Raw genomic sequence first — 19,204 nt, forward strand, 5'->3', positions numbered from 1 at the left:
TACCTCGCAGAAAAAAGAGGGTGAATGCAAATAAAAAAAAGAAAGTAGAAAAAAATCTGCCATAATAATAAGCGAAATCAATGGCAAGTCACCTTGAAGCCAGCTACCGTTTCACCAAGAGCCAGTAAAAGGCGGGTAGCTGGAAGAAACCAATCCAAAGAGGAAAAAGAAGCTGCTTCTTGGGTTGTTCTATCACGAATTTATAGGACTCTTACTTAGGGAATAAATTTAGTTTAATGTTAATGATAAAAAGTTAAATTTTTATAAAGGTATTTCATATATAATTATGGCTTTTAAAGGGCCCCAAAACTAAGCTACAAAAGGAAATTGCCAGATAAAAATTATATGGCAATGCCTTTTTAGGGGAATTTAAATTTTTTATATATTTATATTTTCTATATTAAATATATAAAATATAGAAATGCAAGGCTACCCCATGTGAGGGTAACTCTAAAGCTGCTTATTCGCATATTAAAAATGGTTTATTTATGTTCCGTTCTTCGTGGGTTAACCAAGGAGGAGAGCGAGGTAATCGATTTATGTGCTGCTATTTACAATTTTTGATTTATCCTCCTTCGCGCGGCTTTTGTGTAAGGACGAAAAAGTTTGTCAAAACATTTGACAAATCTGCATGTTTGTAAGTGAACGTGCGTGTGCATGTGGGAGTCCTTGAGGCCCGCGGAGTCCTGTGCGTGCGTGCATGCCTGCGTGCCTGCGTGCGTTTCCTGGGGGTTGCTTTCGTGGACGACCTTCGGAGAACCTTTTGCTAAGCCCGGCTCTATTTATAGCCCTCATCACACCGCCTTTCCATAGTATCGCTAAACTTTTCCACCAACGTTCTTACATTTAATTTGATTGTTTTCCTTCTCCACTTTTGTTTTAACTTTGTTGTCGCGCGAAAAGGAAACACAAAGGAAAATGAGAAAAATAAAGGCCGCCGAGTGAAACTTTTCCTGGCTAGGCCCATTAAAAATCTCACGGAAAATTCAATAAAATTAAGCATAATAAATGTAATCAAATCAAATTAAAACGATAATAAAACCGAGATAAATAAATAAATAAGGACGGGGCTCTAACAGTGGAAATTTAATGATCTTGGGTCCAATTTTATATTTTTTCGCTATACCTTCAAAAAATAAAATTAATTATTTAAGGAAAAATGTCAAAATGATACATCATTAATAGTTATATTAAAAAAAATAATGTAAAATTAATATATCAAAATGGTACATATCGAAAAATATCGTATTAATCGTGTAAATACTATACAGTAATAAAGGTATATAAACCCAAAAGTAGTGTTTTATTTATTTCCTTATCTTTAGCTCCTTCTAATTTCTCATATATATTCATCAGAAAACTTTAAAATAACGAATATATAGACCTAGCTTACTAATTATTATTATGTTATCGATAATCACATGAATCAAGCTATTTTGTAACAAATTCAGTTTCTTGTTGGACCATTTTGTTTATTGTCTTATTTATTTTTAATTATTATTATTTTAATATATTTATTAAAATATTATTATTACTATTATTTTAATTATTTCCTTACACTCAAAACATTCTTGTGCCATTTTGTGTTACAAATTAAACTTAGACTTAAGATTAATCGGAAAGCTATCGTAAGCTATGTAAATCGATTTTTTTGGATAGACGGAGACTGAATACCCCTTACAGCCGGGACACGCCCTCGTTGGCATACAGTTTCTGATCCTTGAGGGGATTAGGTTTGCTAGTAGAACTACTCTCCACCACCCGCAGGGCAAGGTTCTCCTCCGGCTGATCCCTATCACGATTCCCTGGAGAATCCTCCAACACCTCCCCATCGAAACGAACCTTGGGCTCCGGCTTGGAGTTGGTCACAGCCTCCGCCACCATCTGGCTGCGTCGGAGATCGGTGCTAAGGGCATGGAGGGTGTTGTAGCAGCGCCGGAAGCTGGGTCGCTCCCAAGGATCCGTGCGCCAGCAGAGCAGGAGGAGAGCATAACTAAATGGGATTACCAGGGAAAATACAAGTTAATAAAACCAGTTATGAAAAGTCATGGAATACCCACAGCTTTTCCGGACAGATGGCCGGCTGCTGGAGGCGACCGCCCTCCTTGACATGGGCCAGCACCTCAAAGTTGTTCCTGGCTGCGTAAGGCTGCTGGCCGAGCGTGAGGATCTCCCAGCAGAGCACCCCGAAGGCCCACACATCCGATTGGGTGGTAAAGACTCCATCAACCAGGCTCTCCGGTGACATCCAGCGGACGGGCAGGAGGCCCTCGCCCTCCTTGCGGTAATAGTCGCTCTTGTAAATGTCCCTGGCCAGGCCAAAGTCCCCAATCTTTACCGTGCGCCGGCGATCCGTTAAGGATCCTGATCCTGCCTCCGTCACCAGACAGTTGCGACAGGCCAGGTCGCGGTGGACAAAGTGCATGTCCTCCAGGTAACTGCAGCCATTGGCCACATCTAAGCACATGGCCAGCAGCTCGGAGAGCGATAGTCCAGGATCCTAAAGGAACACTAAGATTAGAAAGGGAGACGGAAGACGGGAGCTTATCAAGAATTGGAACTCAGCACTCACCTGGCCACTGATGGTGGCTCTGGCGGCACGCAGGTAGCTAAGCAGATCCCCGGCCTCCATGTGCTCCATGATCAGCGAGATGGACTCGGTGTCAAAGCAAATCCCCACCAGGCAGACGATGTTCTCGTGCTTGAAGTTGCTCATCAGTTGGGCCTCCTGGAGCAGCTCCGCGAACTCGCTGGCGCCCTTGCGCAGACTCTGTGGGGGATGAGCTACGGTTTAGACCACCTACACCTTGCTAGGAAACCGGACATAACACACCTTGATGGCAACCCGCTGTGGTTCCTTGGCATCCTCCGTCTGCAGCTGGCCCTCGTAGACCTCGCCAAAGGCTCCACTGCCCAGGAAGCGGAGGAGTTTTAGCTGACTCCAGTTGATTTGCGGCAGCAGGGCAATGTCTGCGTCACTCAGCGTCGTGGAGAAGGCACGATTCCTGGCCGCCATTAGTTGCTGCTGCGACTGCAGCGTGGAGAGATTGCTCCAGATGCTGGGACGGCTCTGCTGGAGTAGCTTCTTGGCGCGCAGGCGGCGCTTTTGGACTGGAAGTTGGAAAAAATGTGGATTAAAGCCAAAATCAGTTAAGGATTTCTGAAGAGATTCCCTACCCTTTCGCACGAGGACCAGAGCCAGGACGCAGCTGGATACAATGGCCGCTGGGGCAATAATGGCCAGGACCAGGGATCCTCGTTTCTCTGGCGACACAAAGGGTTCGGCCACCCTCTCACTCTCCTCGCTCCAAGGACCCCAGCCATGCTCCTGGCTGCGTGCTCTCACCCGGAACAGGAGCAACCTGCTCGAGTGCAGGCTCCGCACAATGCAGCTCAGCTCAGTGGTGTTGCAATAGTCCAGCCAATGATCCTCCACCACCACAGGCTCCTCGGCCCACGGCAGCTGCTCCACAGAACCATCGCTATTCCGTCGCCTGCGACGCCTCCGTCGGCGATTATCGCTTCGGGCCTGCAAGGCCTCCAGATTGTACAGGACAATGGGTGCTCCATTGCCCCGTGCCGCTGTCCAAGTCACCCGGAAGACCTCCTCGGCAATATGCTCCAATTGCGGCTTACCCGGCTGACTGGGCGCATCGCCCAGTGTCTCGTAGTTCACCATGGAGCTCGGGTAGAGCGGAGCTCCCTGGGTGGCCGCATAGCCCAGGAGCAGGCGACACTGGTAGCGAGTTCGCGGCTGCAGCGGTTCCAGTACCATTCGGGAGTAGTTGCCCACCACATTCCGACGCAGCTGCTCGCTGGGTGAACGGCACTCGAGGAGCAGCGATGCCAGGGGATCCGGTGTACCCGGCCAGGTGAGGCTAAGCGAGTAGGGTCCCACTTCCAGAAGCTGCAGATCTGGAAGCTGAGCAAAGCTGCGGACATGCAACCGGCCAGTGGTGTTGGTCTTTGTGGGTGTGGCATGGGCCTGGACCCAAAGGCGATAGCCGGTTCCTGGCCTGATGCCCGCCAGCCGATGGCTGCCTGCCTTCTCCAGGCGACGTGACTGCACTTGATCCTTCTCGAGATCCTCTTCCTCCTCCTCGCCTTCCCTTTGCCAATGAAGCGTGTAATAGACACTCTCGCTGCGCAGTCTCTCAGGTGGTAACCAGCTCACCTCCAGTTCGCTGGGACTCAGCACCCTAACACTAAAGTTCCTGGGCGCCGAAGGAGTGCCTGCGGCAGTCAGGAGCTCCACGGATGTCATTACTCTACTGGGCAGAGCAAGCCTCTTCTGGTAGTAGCTACTAATGATGCCGTCCAAGCGGTAGCGAGTGAAGGGCAGGAGTCCAGTAATAGTCAGGGTATCCCCAGCACTAAGTTGCCAGTGTCCCAGAGAGGATTTGGAAGATTCTAACTCCTGATCTTTGAGAAGAGTCAAATTCAATTGATAGCTAACCCCGGGAATGGGCATCAGGCACTCGCTGGAGGCCAAAATCTGTGGCAACTTGAGGCTACATCCCTGCTCCTCGCACTCTGCTGCCTTCTCCAGCAAAGATCCTCCAGGATTAGCAGCAGCTGCCGGCAGCAGCAAGCAGCTTTTGGAGGGATACGCTTGGTAGTTGTGGGCCTCCAGCAGACGCACCTCCTCCGGCTCCAGCTCCACCATGTACTCAAGCTGCTGTCTTCGCCGGCCATAGGCCCGGATGCTGCCATTCTTTAAGGTGTACAAGTAGCCCGAGTCTTGGGCCAGCTGGCCCGAGATGGAGTCATCTCCCAGCAGGCCCAGCTGTGCCCGCAGAGCACTGCTGGCCGTGCACAGCTGCCGGGCCACGTCGTAGACACACAACCTGCCCTGCTGGTCCACTAGGTTGAGGGTTTCCGCCCCAGGTTCTAGGCTCCCAGCATGCAGGCGTATCAAAGGTTGGACCGTCGAGCCCAGATGCAGCTCGGCGCCATTGGTGAGATTTCGACCGCTCAATGAGCCATTCCTGGGCAACGACTGGTCGTACTCCAGCCAGATCAGCGAACGGGCACTGGGCAGGGCCACCAGATCTTTTAGCAGGCGACCCCTGGACGTGCTCCATAGCCTCTGGCCCTGCAGGATCTTGCCCTCGAAGTGGCACAGGTTCAGGCCATAGATCACTGCCGATCCCTGGTTGACATCCAGTTCCGCCCAGTAGACTATGCGCTGCACCCAGTCCACAGCCAGGGCCAGGACCTCGGCTCGCATCCTTGCCAGCTTGGCCGGAGCTGCGCCCGGCACATGGGTCAACAGCTCCACATGCTCGTTGACCCACAGCAGACGCTGCTCGCCCTCCATCACCGCCAGATGCTCCACGGGACTGGCCGTGTGCACCAGTCGCCGGCGACTCCTCGTGTCTAGGTCCAGCTCCCCGATGAATTCCGCATTGGCGTAGAGTATCCTCGGCACAGCCTGCACCTCGGGAGCCACATGTAGGGCATGGCTAGCGGCACCAGCTGCTGCTCCTGTGGCGGCCACGCGGGCCTCCACCTGGAAGTGGTATGTCTGATCCGGCTGCAGGTGCTCCACGCGAGCCTCCAAAGCACTCTGGTTGAGGCGCAGCTCCTCGTGCAGCTCCGTGCCCAGCCAGCAGCTGATATGATACTCCAGAGCCTGGGCAGGTGCCTCCTGACCCTGGCCCTGTTCGGGGGTGTCCCAGCGAAGGACGGCGCTTACGTTGGCCTCCAGAAGCGGGGCCGAGAGTCGCTCCACGAACACCCGCAAGCGGCGGGGCTGCGTTGGTGCCGCCGGGGGCGTGGTGAGCTGGACGCGCGTAGTAACGCCACTCCGCCAGGCTGTGCGCGGCGTGATGCTGATCCTCAGCTGGAGCTGAGCCTGCGGCAGCTGGGTGAGCCGGGCAAAGGGCGTGGTCAGGTCGAGGGTCTGCAAGCGCTGGCCAAACTCAAGGAGTACCCTGTACGAGACACTGTGGTTGCCCGCCGACGTGGAGGGTTGCCAGCGGACATGGAAATCATCCCAGTGGCCATCGTCCAGGCGCACGCTATCCGGGGCCACGGTCAAGGGCACCACACCGCTGTCCGGAGCTGGAGGAGATTGTTGGTCCAGCAACTGCAAGGCGGAGGCGGGAGAGGCTTCGTTAGGCGCCGGCAGCTCCATGGAATCTTGGGGCGACGTCAGACGAACCAAACGCGCCCTGCGACCGCTCTGCTCCAGCCAGAGGAGAGCACCCAGCGGCCTCAGCAGCTGAAGGCTCTGCGGGATGACCCTCTGGCCGACAGTCACGCCCTTTACCTGCCGCAGCAGCTCGGCTCCATCGGCGCCGAGGCCTCCTCCAGGAGTTAAGGGAGCCCGATACAAGCTCAAGGACGAGGCTGAGGCACTGCCCACCAGCCAGTAGAGCTGCTCCTGCTGCGTGTCCAGCACAAAGGAGGCAATGCTGCCCTCCAACCCGCTCACTCGATAGTAGGACACCGCCTCCTCGGGTGTGGCTCCATGCCGGGCCAGCTGGGAGCCGGTGGCATAGTAGAGGTGACCCTGCCGCGAGTCCATGGCCAGGGAGCGAGCCTCGAAGATGGGCAGCAGGTCGCGCCGACCTGACCAGGGATCCATGCGCACCACACAGTTCCTGGCCAGATCCGTCCAGTACAGTCGCCCGCCCCGCCAGTCGTAGGTTATGGAGCCCACATGACGCAGTGGCTCCGCCAGGGGACAGCCCGCTCCTGTCTGGCTGTGCAGGAAATTGACGCAGTGCAGCAGCCCAGCGCCGCCGCTCACATAGTAGCCGATGCTCTCGTTGACCATGGTCATGGCCCCGGGCTGATCCTGCAACCGTAATGCCTGCAGTTCAGACCGCTCGCCCAGTTCGTCGGTGACCAGAAGCCTGCCGCCGCTCCGGCTGGCCCAGCGCAGGCGGTGGGGTCCCAGTGGCCACGTGCGTGCCGCCAGCGGTTCTGTCCAAACGCCAGGCTCCCCGCCATCGGCACTGATGGCCCGCACCCTCAGCTGGTAGAGATTGTCCGGTTGAAGGCGCTGCAGGCCAAAGAAGGGTCCGCGTATGTTCCGGATGCTAAAGGCACTCTGGCTGGCCACGTCCAGGACCTCCAGCTCATAGCTCCAGCCGCGGGCCATGTCCGCCGATTGGTAGGGATTGCGAAAAGGCTCCCGCCACGAGATCTTTGCCGCCTGGGCGCCAACTCGAGCCCTCAACCGATGGGGTCTGCCTCCTCCGCCACCAAAGCTCGCCAGGGGTTGAGTTTCCCCCACCAAAAGCATCACTGCCCAGCAGTCGGGCAGGTTCTTCAGGGGCCAGGAGGCGGCCAGAGCCGTTCCACTCATCAGGACCAGGTTGTCCTTCTCGGGCAGCAGCCACGAGCTGCCCAGCATGGCGAAGCTGGTCCAGGCAAAGGAGGAGGAACCATTCCGAGGGAGGGATTGTTTAAAGGCACCATCATAGCTCAGCTCGAGGAACTTGTTCTCCGCCTCCTCCTCCTGGGGCAACAGGAGGCGTATAAGCCAGTGCTGGGGACGTAGGACGAACCAACCCGGCTGCCTGATCCTTAACAGACGATGTCTATGCCTACCCTGCAGGTCTTGGCGCCACAGACCCTCCTCGTCCCGCCAAAAGAGCCAACCATTCAGGGCATCCACCTCCATCTGCTCCACGGGCAGCTGAAGAGAACCGCCTAGTGTCTCCGCTGTGCCACCCTCCAAATCCGTGCTGACCAACTGTGAGGTGGAGCGGTTCCCCTCAAGGAGATCTAGGGCGAAGTATAGACGCAGATGCTGCCAGTCGTAGGTCAGTCGGCGGGGTAACCATTGTCCTCCTTTGATTGCAGTGATATTTCCCAAAACCAGTTGCAGTTTCTGGGCGGGACGTATCATCTGTCCAGCCTCCACCTTCAGACTGAAAGAGGAGTAAAGAAAAAGGATTAAGGATTCAAGAGAGTAATAGAGAGAGGAGGAGTTACCTGCGCAAGTCCCCATGGACATCTAGAAGCCACAACTGTTGATTCTGCTGCGACCAGGCCACATCGGCCAGCTCCTCCTGCGACTGATAGATCGTGGAGCTCTCGCCTGCCGGCTCCAGCGACTGCCAGACGACCCTCCTCCGTCCCACCAGGAGCACAGCCTCGGTTAGATCCTTCACTGGCTTCTCGTTGGGCAGAAGCTGTGTCTCAGCCCAAGCCTTGGCCACGGGACCCTCACCCTGCTTGTTGATCATCGTCAACTCCAGCGTGTAGTTGGTGCCAGCCAGAAGATGGGCAAAGATGTGGCTACCACGGGAAACCGGCACCAGCTAACCTCAATTTCGGAAATAGGTCAAGAGGAACCCGAAGATCTTAAAAGGATTAAAATACACTCACCTGTTCCTGGATGCGATTTCCCTCCGAACTCAAACGCAGTCTATAGCCCTCGATGGGTCCATTGGTGAAGCGTCCAGGGTGCCAGTGCACCGCCAGATGGCCATTATCCATGGCCAGCAGATGCTCAATGACCGGCGGCGAGATGGGAGCTCCCTCTGGCGGCGTTTGATAGGCTGGCGTAGGCGGAGAGTAGAGCACCTCGTCGCTGTCCTCGCCAAAGGGCAACTCGAAGCGGAACTGTGCCAGGAGAGGAGTGTTCATCTTGGAAAGCTATCCTCGGTTATTCCAACTGCAAACTTACTCTGTACTGAGTGTAGGGTATCAGAGCCTCGAGAATCTCACAGACATAGTACTCGTCGCAGTCGTAGTCCGCCAAGTTGAACCAGGTGCTGCCCTTTTCTTCATCATGCTCTTGATTCTGCTGCTCCTGCTGATCCTGCTGCTTCTGATCCTGCTCCTCTTCCTCCCCCTGATGCTCCACATACTGATATTGTATATTAAAAGGCCTGCTGGCCAGATAATGCTCTGGAAAATGCATTGCCCAGCGTATGGTCAACGGCGGCGTCTGTCCATCGGGACGCGGTGCCCGCTCTAGTTGCGGCTGTGTTCGCTCCACCATGGAGCTAATGGCCAGCCGCTGGAGGTGCCAATAGTCCCGCTGGGCCATCTCGCAGGCACCTATGCAGGGCATGTCATAGGGCTGAAATTGCAGGGAAAGCTGGAGGGGGAAAACAAGACTCACACTGGAGAAGGAGTACGAGAAAGGTTATAAAACTCACACAGGCCTCCTGGCAGGGCTCCAGCTCCTTGAGGGCGCGATACCACTGTGCACAGCCCTTCGTGCACTGAGAAAAAGCAGGAAAATAATAATAAAAAAAGAGATTGGAAATTAATATCCCTTAATGATCCCTTTTATTCTATTTTAAAACAGATTCCCTTAGCTTTATTTATCATTTTTTGAATTAATTGAAATTTAACCACATAGCACACCCTTGTAAATCTCAGAGTACGAAAATCCAGACTCTTGCAATGGCCCAACTACCCCTGAGAGTCAAACCGCCCTCGTGGAAAAGACAATCCAGCAGCATAAACAAAACGAACAACCTGTCGATCCTGTTCGAGGGCTTCCTCAGCTGCCTGGAGCGGGAAAAGGACTGGCTAAGAATCATGCACTTTGAGTTTGTGTCCAACTGAAGCCCAGACCAACCAGTGTCAAGTTACCTAAACCCAAAAAACCATAAAAAAACAAAGGAAAGTAAAATAAGTAATCCCCATACTCACTCTCGTCTTGTAGCACTTCTCGCTGTTGTCCGCCTTCCCGCACTGGATACCGAACTCGTCCAGAAACAGATCCTCCTAAAAATGTGAAAGCAATTAGCACTCCTTTTTTTTTTTTTTGGTGGGAACGGAAGTTGCGGCTGGTTTTGTGACCACATCGTCGGATGACAATACATAGTCCCCATGAGAATTCTGGGCCAATGCCAGCCGAGCGTCTCCTCAATTAATTATCATTGGGGAGCAGGGAGCAGGGAGAGCTGGGAGAGTCTCTATATCGCATATAGCATAAACATAGCTCGCGCTTGTTTATATCACATTTTTATTTGTGTCTCCAACGCCGTCTCAATCTCCGTCTCCGAGAACCGATGCATAAATTTAAGCAAACAAAATTTGATATTTGAGCGAAACGAGTTTTATCTTTGGCACGTGAGCTTTGAGATATACATATCTGCGGAGTCTGTATCAATTGGCTTGGACCTTGGCCAGCCAAGGGTTAAGACGAAGACTCGGCAATAAAACGGGGTCAACCATGCAAAAAAATACAAGCAAAAAAACCCAAAGCCAGTTGAAGAGTCGAAGAATTGTAGTCTAAGCCAATGATGTTCATATTAAGTGAGGCCTAACTCTGCTATTAAAAAACCTGAAGTGTAACATAAATTTATGATGAACAAAAAAACTCAAGTCAGTAATAAAATATAAATGCTTAATTTAAGATTAAGCTGCGAATCTTTTGGGGGAAAGAAATGTATTTGTAATATCATTTTATAGGGCAGTGACTCCTTCACCTAAACTCAAAGCTCGGAAAGTCCTTTAATTACAAGATAATTCCCAGTTAAAAGTATGTAGGTTACACTCTACTCCCAGTTGAGTATATATTTTATTTATTCCTACTATTTTTTTTTTTTTTTTTTTGAGGAGGAATCCTTTGAGAAAACATGTGCTTAAAACGCAGTTTAGTCCTTTTGGGAGCCAGCACTCTCTGAACCAATTAGAAACTCCTTAAAATGGCAAACTTTGTTAATTGTGCTGCTAAATGGACTAGCAATTACCAAGGGGATTCCCCTCCAGCAAACGGATTTCTTTACCATCTCCCCAGCATCCATCCACATGAGTGCCTTTTTGCTCTACTCTGCTGTTTGTTTGTACTTTCCTTTTCTCTTTTTTTTTTCTTTTTGCGCACATGCGTCAATTTAATTTAGAATTCTACGTAATATTTTATTAATTTAGCTTGATTGGCTTTTTCACAAACAGAAATAGCTCTCGAGTTCCCTCTCTCTTGGTCTCTCTTTCACTGGAGGGGAAGCGAGAACTGTGAACTGAGAACCGAGAACGGAGAACGGAGAACTGAGAACAAGACGAGAAGAGGGCCTGAGCCTGAGGCCCGGGACTAATTGGCATTGGGGGCTTTCGTGTCGTCATTGCTCATCTTTTGTTGTACAATTTCTATTACATTAACTCGGAAACCGACCCACACACACACATATACATATATACACAGGGCGGTGTGTTATTGACACCATTATTGTGCCATTGTTGTTGTTGCCGTCAGGCTCTGGAAAACCGAGCCAAAAGAAAATACACTTGTGTGCGCTTACAGTAGAGGTTACATTTAGAATAGCTTTTTGTTTTTTTTAAATATTTAAAATTATTATATTTTGTAAGTAATAAAAAAATATGAATTAAAAACCAAAAGTTTTAAAATAGGAAAAATATATAATAATAGTAATATAAAATGTAAATTTAATAGATAATAAGTATTATTAAAATATGAAGTTCTCTCTGCTTAGTGCCTAAAAATGTTTTTTTATTGAATACATTTAGCGTTAACAGTATTTTAATTATATTTATTGGTTCATTTAAGACAAGAAAACTAATAATTTAAGAATTAAAATATATGTAAATTATATGTTATTATAAAGAACAAAGGAAATGCTATATTTTAGCCTTGGTACATAAACAAAAAACGTAATTAATTTACTTTTTCCAAAACTAAAGGTTGTGTAATAACAAATATATTTAAATATATCTCAAAACTTTGCCTAAAAAGTATAAGAATTTGAATTCAATATAAAATTCATTTCAAATCCATTAAAACCCCCAGATAGTCCTATTAATCTGACCCCAATTGTGGGTCCACCTACATATGCGAGCACACATAAATTGGCTAAACATTTAGCTCGCTCTCGATGCGAGAATAAGGCAAGGCAAAACATCTTAATGAAATTTCTTTTGTTCGCCACCAGGCAGCATCGCCTTTCTGGGTTATGCGAAATCCAGTTGCCGATTGGAACACGGAGGTTTGCTCTAATTTGGTCTAGCCAGACCGGGGGATAAGTGGCCCAGCCCAGCGGCTTAAATGATTAGTTGAAGTCACTACGAGGCTAAGTACAAGCGGAACTTGAATAAACGAAACGACAATTATGCGTAACTTTTTAACATTTAACATTATTCTAATTGGCTTTAATTTCCAACCGGCGTTTGGTCATAATTAAATGATTAATTAACATGATTAACGGAATTCCCATGTGGGTTGTCGGGGGGAATTATTTAATATTTGTGCTGGAAAATGTCTTGAAAATAAATATTTGAAGCGTTTAGAATATAAAATTAAATTAAATTAAAGGGAAAATATTGAAAAGAATTATGAAAATTTAAAATAAAAATTTAAAATAATTAAATCAAATTATTAATACGTTTTTTTGCATAAATGAAATATATTAAAAATTTAGATATAACATTTAGAACTAAAAGTAAAAATTAAAGTTAACCTTTAAGGTTTTACTTTAATAAAATAAAATATTAAAACTATTTCCCTGCAGTTTTTGGGAAATATCTCAATATTTTTACAAGGGAATGTCTTCAAATAAAATATAAAAATTTAATTTTAAACAAAAAGTACATATTAAACATATAACATACTCGACTAGGAACCTGTCAAATATACTTATATCAATTTTTAAGAAACCATTTAAAGACCCTAATAACTAAGACTAACCTGTGAAATTAAAGACTTTGTTCAAGTCCTAAACTGCCGCTGGCATTAATTACAACAATAATACCCGGCTATTCCCCCATTCCCGATCCAATCTCTATTCTTGCCAGCTCATTGATAGCAATCACAGATATCGCTGGGTTATCATTAATTTTAATTGGCAATCCGGTTGTCGGGTGTCGGGTGTCGGGTGTCGGGTGTCGACCATGGCGCTCTGCTAATGAATGAAGTGCAAGTCGGAGCCACTGATTAACATGCAGCTTACTCCCGCTACACACGCATATGTACATATATGCATACCATATATGGATGCATAAATGCTGATGCCACACACTAACACAGTTTTGAGTAAACAAAACGCTTTGTTCAGCGAAATATATACTGATTATCATCATCGAACTTGAGCCCATCACTCTAACCAGCGCCATCTATCGTTTGCCGCTGTAAGCTGAGTATTTTAGAGAGAGATAGAAATAGACTTTAAAGTTTTTAGTCTAGGATTTTTTAAACAATTTAATTTAAGGAAAAAACAAATGAATATTAATTTTTTTAAAGCCAAGCTAATATTTGATACATTTTGTATATTTCTAATTTAATTATTTAATATGAAATGGCTTCTAAAATAATTAAATTTCTACATATACTTTCGCCCTAAACAACATATGGTATTTACTGAATAAACAAAACAAAATGTATATCGTAGCCGAGCGCTTGCATAATTACACTTTTTTCAAATTTTTAATTACTCATCCTGTAAACTGCAAGGAGATTATGTAAAAATTCTATAAAATTAAATAATAGAAAACTAATTTAAATGGAGGTAAAAGTTAATGCAAACAGAATGAGGGCAGGCGGCGACATCGCCCGATGTGCAACCCACTTGCTATATGCAAATTGCAATAAAGACCTGATGAACTAACCCAAATAATGCCACCGACTCTAATCCAGAATGCCGCAAATTGGAATGTCAACTCTGGCCAGGCATTCCATGTCATTGCATCCACCTCCCACAGTCCATGATGCCCAGTCCGTGATTAGCGGACTTGACGATCTTCAATTACACACACATAGTATCACTTAATTAGCGTCTGCGTGAGAGGGAGCGTTTAACCGCAGCCCGTAAAGTCTGAAAAGAGTTGGGCCCGCCCAGAAGAACGCTCTATTTGAGTAAATGGAGGCAACTATTAGCCCGCCCCCAAAAAAGGAGATAACAATGTATCTGATTTGGGTTTTAAATACAGTGCTTTCCGACATTGTTTGCTTTTGAAATTTTTTCAATTTTTACTTTAGAAACCTAAGGATTTTAGGAAATAATAATACAGTTTAATAATTTTTGCTTCTAGGAACTTTAGAACATGGCAAAAAAAGCTAGTTTTAGAGTTAAAGCTTAGACTTATTTTAATCATCTATTTTGTAGGCAATTTAAAAATATTTGACGGCTTTATTTTATGGTAAGAATATTAATAATAAAAACAAGGAGCTCCCCAGAAAATATGGAATTATTTATTTTAAAAGAGTGTCACCTAAAGATACATATGTATCTCTAATTATAAGATTCTTTTGTATCTATACTCATAAGATACTTTTTTGTATCTTTCATGGTACGTGATGATTTAGCAAATGTTTGAAGGCCATTGAAGACGAAAACGTTTTGTTTTCTATTTGTTCAGTTAGTTTTTTAACTTATTTTGGCTTATTTTTTATTTTTAAAATTGTTTTTGCTGATTATAGTTGTTGACATATGCAAAACTAGAGATAAAGATTTCGTACAACGAGTTCGAGTGTCAGTTTCTTTGGTGACAAATGATGACTGATCGTCGTAGGCTCCGCCTGAGACTTAAATAAATGTTAAATAATTATATAACCTATAACGATTTTGAAGTTTTTTATTTAATAATTACTTTAACAACTCTTCCAACTTGATTTTATGAATGGTTTAATAGTTTATGGTTTTACTGAGGTCTTGATTTCCAGCTACTTACAGAAGGAATCAATTAAGACACATCCAATTTCAAAGAAATATTCAATATAGTATTACATGTTAATTTTAATTAGGTTATATTCATTTATATTTACTTTTTCTTTAATTTTTAAACTTTATTTAATTCGATTTAGTGAGAAATAAAGGCCACTCACCTCCACAATGCAACGCTGGACACATTCCCGGGTAACACGTTCAAGGATCATCCGCTCGTCGACGCCCTGATGCTGCTGTAGCTGCACCTGCTCCTGTTCCTGTTCCTGTTCCTGTTCCTGCCCCTGCTCCTTGTCCTCCTCCTGCTCCGAAGGAGACACTGTGATAAGTCTGCTTCCTAAAGTGGCTATTCCCTCAATGATGCTGGGCGGATCTGCGGCGGCATGCTTGTGCCAGATAGCCACCTTCTCCACCACATCGCTGTCCAGCTTAGGACGTAGCAGGCCCAGTTGCCGCTCCTTCAGGGGCTCGGGACCGTTGCGCGGAGCTGAGTAGTTATGGGAGCGGCACACGTCACAGCAGATGGAGAGCAAGATGAGCAGGAGGAGATTTACAATAAGAACCGTGGATATGCCACCATGACCATCCTGGCCGCTGGTTAGCTGACGACCCAACCGGGTTAGCTGCTGGCGGAGATCGAAGGTGCCGCCGTGATGCTGTTGCTGCACCACGATCTTGCTGGGTGAATAGGTGCTCTTGGAGTTGGGCTGCTGCTGCTGCTGCTGCTGCGGCGACTGGTTGATGTGCGTGGTGCTCATCTTGGTGTTGACATTCACGGCAATCTTTACATTGAAGCTAATGTTTAGTCGCTTGGCGGGATTGGCAGTGGATGCGGCGGTCTTTGACTTTTGTTGTTGCTGATCCGTTGTCTGCTGATCCTCATTGTGCCAGAACATAGTCATCGCTTGACCTTCACCTCGTTGCTGCTTTGGGTTCGCAATTCGAAAATCGAAATTCTCGAATTTCTATCGTTCGGTCTTTGCTTTTTTTGTTCTGTGTTTTCCTCAAACCAATTTACATTTTAGCGCCGAACGAAACTGAAACGAACCGAAAACCAGAATCGGTCGTTAAAGTCAATAAAAAAAAAAACAAAATACAAAACAAACAAAAAACTGAAAGAACGAGACAAGCGAAATTCAGAAGTCAAAAAACCAATGTAAGCTGCATTAGCTAATTATCATATTGATTTTATTTCAAAAACAACTTTGAACTGAAAGCCTTAATTTTATTTAAGAACTTAAAAACAAGCAAGCCTTCACCAAAAATTTCTAATTAATGGCGAAAATCCTATAAAAACTTGCATTTAACAGGGCGTAAAAGGTTGATAGGCATATGTTGCCAGAAAAATATTACTAGGCACATGTTGAGCAACACCTGGCAACAATGTTGCCTGACAGAAAAGCCACTTTATTGTCTTAAAAACTCTCACTCCCGTGCTTAAAATTTAATTGTTGTGTAAAAATACATATTTTTTAATAAATTCATTTAATTTTTCATTAACTTTTTGAATTTGATTACTAATTCCAAGTAAAAAGGAAACCTGTTCTTAAGAATTAAAAACCTATTATTATCAATTTAAAAGCTGAACTGAGAGCCCTCAACGAAAATGATATATGTACATATAAAACCTTGTAAATATTTCTTTATAGCCTCGTAAACTGGGATTTGTATATATTTTAGACAAGTAAAATTGAAGTTTCTCTATAAAGAATTTATATAGCAATTGTGGCTTACAGATAAGGATCAGAGATCAGGCTCAGGACCATTTCTATTAGCAGGGCCAATAAAGTCACGTATTATTTAAACAACAACAAACACAAATCCTAGCCGCATAACAAATTTATCCTCATTAAGATGCAAAAACCAAAGCGCCGAGTCGCTTTCAAACGAAAATCCCTTTCAGCCGCAAAAAAAAACAACGAAAACAAAACATATTTTAAAAAACCCCTAGTTAATTGCACTTTAATTTCATATTTGCCAGGAACAACAAGCAGCGTGGCGTGGCAGTACAGAAAATGTTAATTAAATCGCCCGACGAACGCAAAATAAATTGAAAATAAAATTAAATAAACTAGTGGAAACATGGTAGATCACAGCGGATTAATTGCATCAAAGTTATTCAGAGAAACTTTATGCAAATGCCGGCCAGCGTTTTGCATTAATTACTGGAAGGGTCAAAAGGGTTGATGTTTTGTTATTATTATTATTTATATAATTTATCATGATTTTTATCAGCCGAAGTTGGAGAGATAAAGAGGGAGAATCGCACCCACATGTATCGCTCTACGCTTGTTGTTGAAGTTGTTAAGCGCAGTTGACGCGGTTTAATTCAATTTATTGTTGATTTGAGCAGCTTAATTGCATTTTATTGTTGCAGTTGTTGCCTCGAGTTAACAGCTAGTACTTCACCACACGGCACTGGAAAAAATTAAGGTCATTTCTGTATATTTCTCTATTATTTAACACAATCCCGATGAGTTTTAAACAGAAAATCACAAGGCAAATATATTTTTAATAAAATATTTAACATATTTTGCATAAGCTAGGAACCTCAGATATTCATCTTACACCGAAAAAAAAATATGAGAATTTTTGTTCATATAATATTTATATTCAAAATTGAAATGCTTCTTTTTACGGAAGATTCATATCCTTTTAGGGGGTTTTACACCTCTTTTTTTTTTGTCATTATTTTATATTATTTATATTTTTCTGCTTTCAGTGTGAGAGTAAAAAGAGCGCAACTCACTCGACGAAATGCCGCTGATATCTGAATTTTTAAGCGGAATTCTCACGCGTTACGTATACGTACTGCGCAGTGGCGCGATCGGAGCAGAACTGATTTGCCGGCGAGCGGCGGCCTTTTTAACCAAGCCCCAACCGAAGCCGAAACCGAAACCCAAGTCCAAGTCCAACCCCCAGTTGGAGAAACGAGATGAAAGCCGAGCACCAGGCAACGATCACCGATCAACAAGTCAAGTCGGTTGGCTTCGGAAACCCATGAAGCTTCGTTTTGACGATCACGTCACGGGCAAGGGCACCCCCAAAATACATTAAAATAAAAGAAGAACTGCATCCAGTTATCCAGTTCAACGGGTCAACTCTGAACTCTGTTGCCCTCCGCATTGATCGGGGGAATACTCTTGAAATAATAATGATTTTAAAAGTATATTTTAATGGATTTGGGCTCGCGTATTTATTTTATTCATTTGCATTTATCTATTATATTGATTTTTTATTATTATTATTTTAATTATTATTTTTTTTTATAAGTTATCATAGGTACCTAATTGATTTGACAATACTTAGTTATGTTTTTTTTTCAAATTTTAATTTATAAAAAAAAATTGTATCTAAGAATAATTGAGTATTTAATTAATTCATTATTTAATAATTAATATATTAAAATAATTTTAAAAAATAATAACTTTTTTAGTTTCTTAAGTTCAAGCCTGTGATTGTCTTATATTTATTCCGATTCTCCAATGAATAATAAAATATTGAGAATAATATTAAAATTAAAATTGTGCATATAATATATAAAAGTATAAATTAAATAATTTTAGAAAATATTAAAATTAAAGAAAAAAATAATAATACGGTCAGGATTAGGCCAAATCAAGTGGCTTGACCGCTTTTTGCCGCTATATTCTTCACTAAACAAAAAAAAGCTGAATCACTATGAGAACTAAGTTTTAACATTACCAACAAATTTATTATTGCTGCTAATTGATCACATGCTCCTGTAGAAGCTTGAAAATAATTAAATTTAATCAGGAATACGCAAGAAGAAATTTTCAAAAAAAAAATATTGAATTGGAAAGTTAATATCTAGGGAAAAAAGTTATAAAAACCCCCTAAATACCTATTTAAATTTTAAGAGAATTAAATAAGCCCAACAATTGTTTTTCTTTACGCCTGAAATTCTTAACACATTAATTCCAATTTTACATCAATAAACACTAATAATACCTGTTTATGTATTAAATACAAGTCACATATTTCTTGTTAAATAATTAATAATACTTGGTGAGCTTAAAAATATACAATATTTCTATAGATTGAACCAGAGAGATTAAACCGAAACAGAGAAAAGTAGGCAAGCCATTTCCCTGCTTGATGACCACCCCTGGCGGTCCTTACCCAAAGTGAAGTGGCAAAGGTAAACAAGGCTTTCGTGTGACAGTTTCCGTTTCCGGCTGGGATTTGGCCGCCGGAAACAGTGTCCCCGCAGCATTGCAAGAGTTTCACTCGTGCGGACACCGGGCAGGTTCATCATCAGTTTCGTTCGAAATCTTTTGAAGAATTTTTAGAATTGATTAGACACCAACTGACAACGCCACATACACATGACGATGAGCTTATCGCATTTGGCCGGCAATTCTGAATGGATTCGTAACGACTTTGGGGTTATGGGTTATTACACAGGCCGCCTTCACGTGTAAATCAGATTCCGGATTAGATTTTAATAAGGGGTAATCCCCGGAAAAGACTAGGCTTAGTGAATTTTACAAAATGTAAGCAACTTGCTGAACTAATGAAGACTTGTGCATTGCTAGGATGATGCTAGGGTTTCTTAAAGTCTATTTTAGTTACATTTAGGATATACATAA

The 19,204-nt window shown here is 44.6% G+C and overlaps 1 protein-coding gene across 2 annotated transcripts; it reads right to left on the minus strand.

Annotated features, from left to right (window-relative positions):
* Positions 1-1,253: 1,253 nt before the first annotated feature.
* On the minus strand, positions 1,254-17,420 carry sev (receptor protein-tyrosine kinase sevenless). Of its 2 annotated transcripts, none has more exons than XM_017180715.3 (12): positions 17,341-17,420; positions 14,753-15,628; positions 9,628-9,702; positions 9,126-9,191; positions 8,648-9,046; positions 8,347-8,583; positions 7,951-8,279; positions 3,178-7,886; positions 2,834-3,111; positions 2,573-2,770; positions 2,061-2,500; positions 1,254-1,993 (listed from the first exon to the last, which is right to left on the minus strand). In XM_017180715.3, the coding sequence occupies exons 2-12, from the start codon at positions 15,491-15,493 to the stop codon at positions 1,678-1,680; spliced, it is 7,788 nt and encodes a 2,595-aa protein (XP_017036204.1). In that variant the 5' UTR covers positions 15,494-15,628; positions 17,341-17,420; the 3' UTR covers positions 1,254-1,677. The 2 variants fall into 2 exon arrangements, with proteins under 2 accessions (XP_017036204.1, XP_017036202.1); XM_017180713.3 differs by having other exon boundaries at positions 8,648-9,064.
* Positions 17,421-19,204: the final 1,784 nt, after the last annotated feature.

The sequence above is a fragment of the Drosophila kikkawai genome, chromosome X (assembly GCF_030179895.1).
Source record: "Drosophila kikkawai strain 14028-0561.14 chromosome X, DkikHiC1v2, whole genome shotgun sequence".
Lineage (NCBI taxonomy): Eukaryota > Metazoa > Arthropoda > Insecta > Diptera > Drosophilidae > Drosophila > Drosophila kikkawai.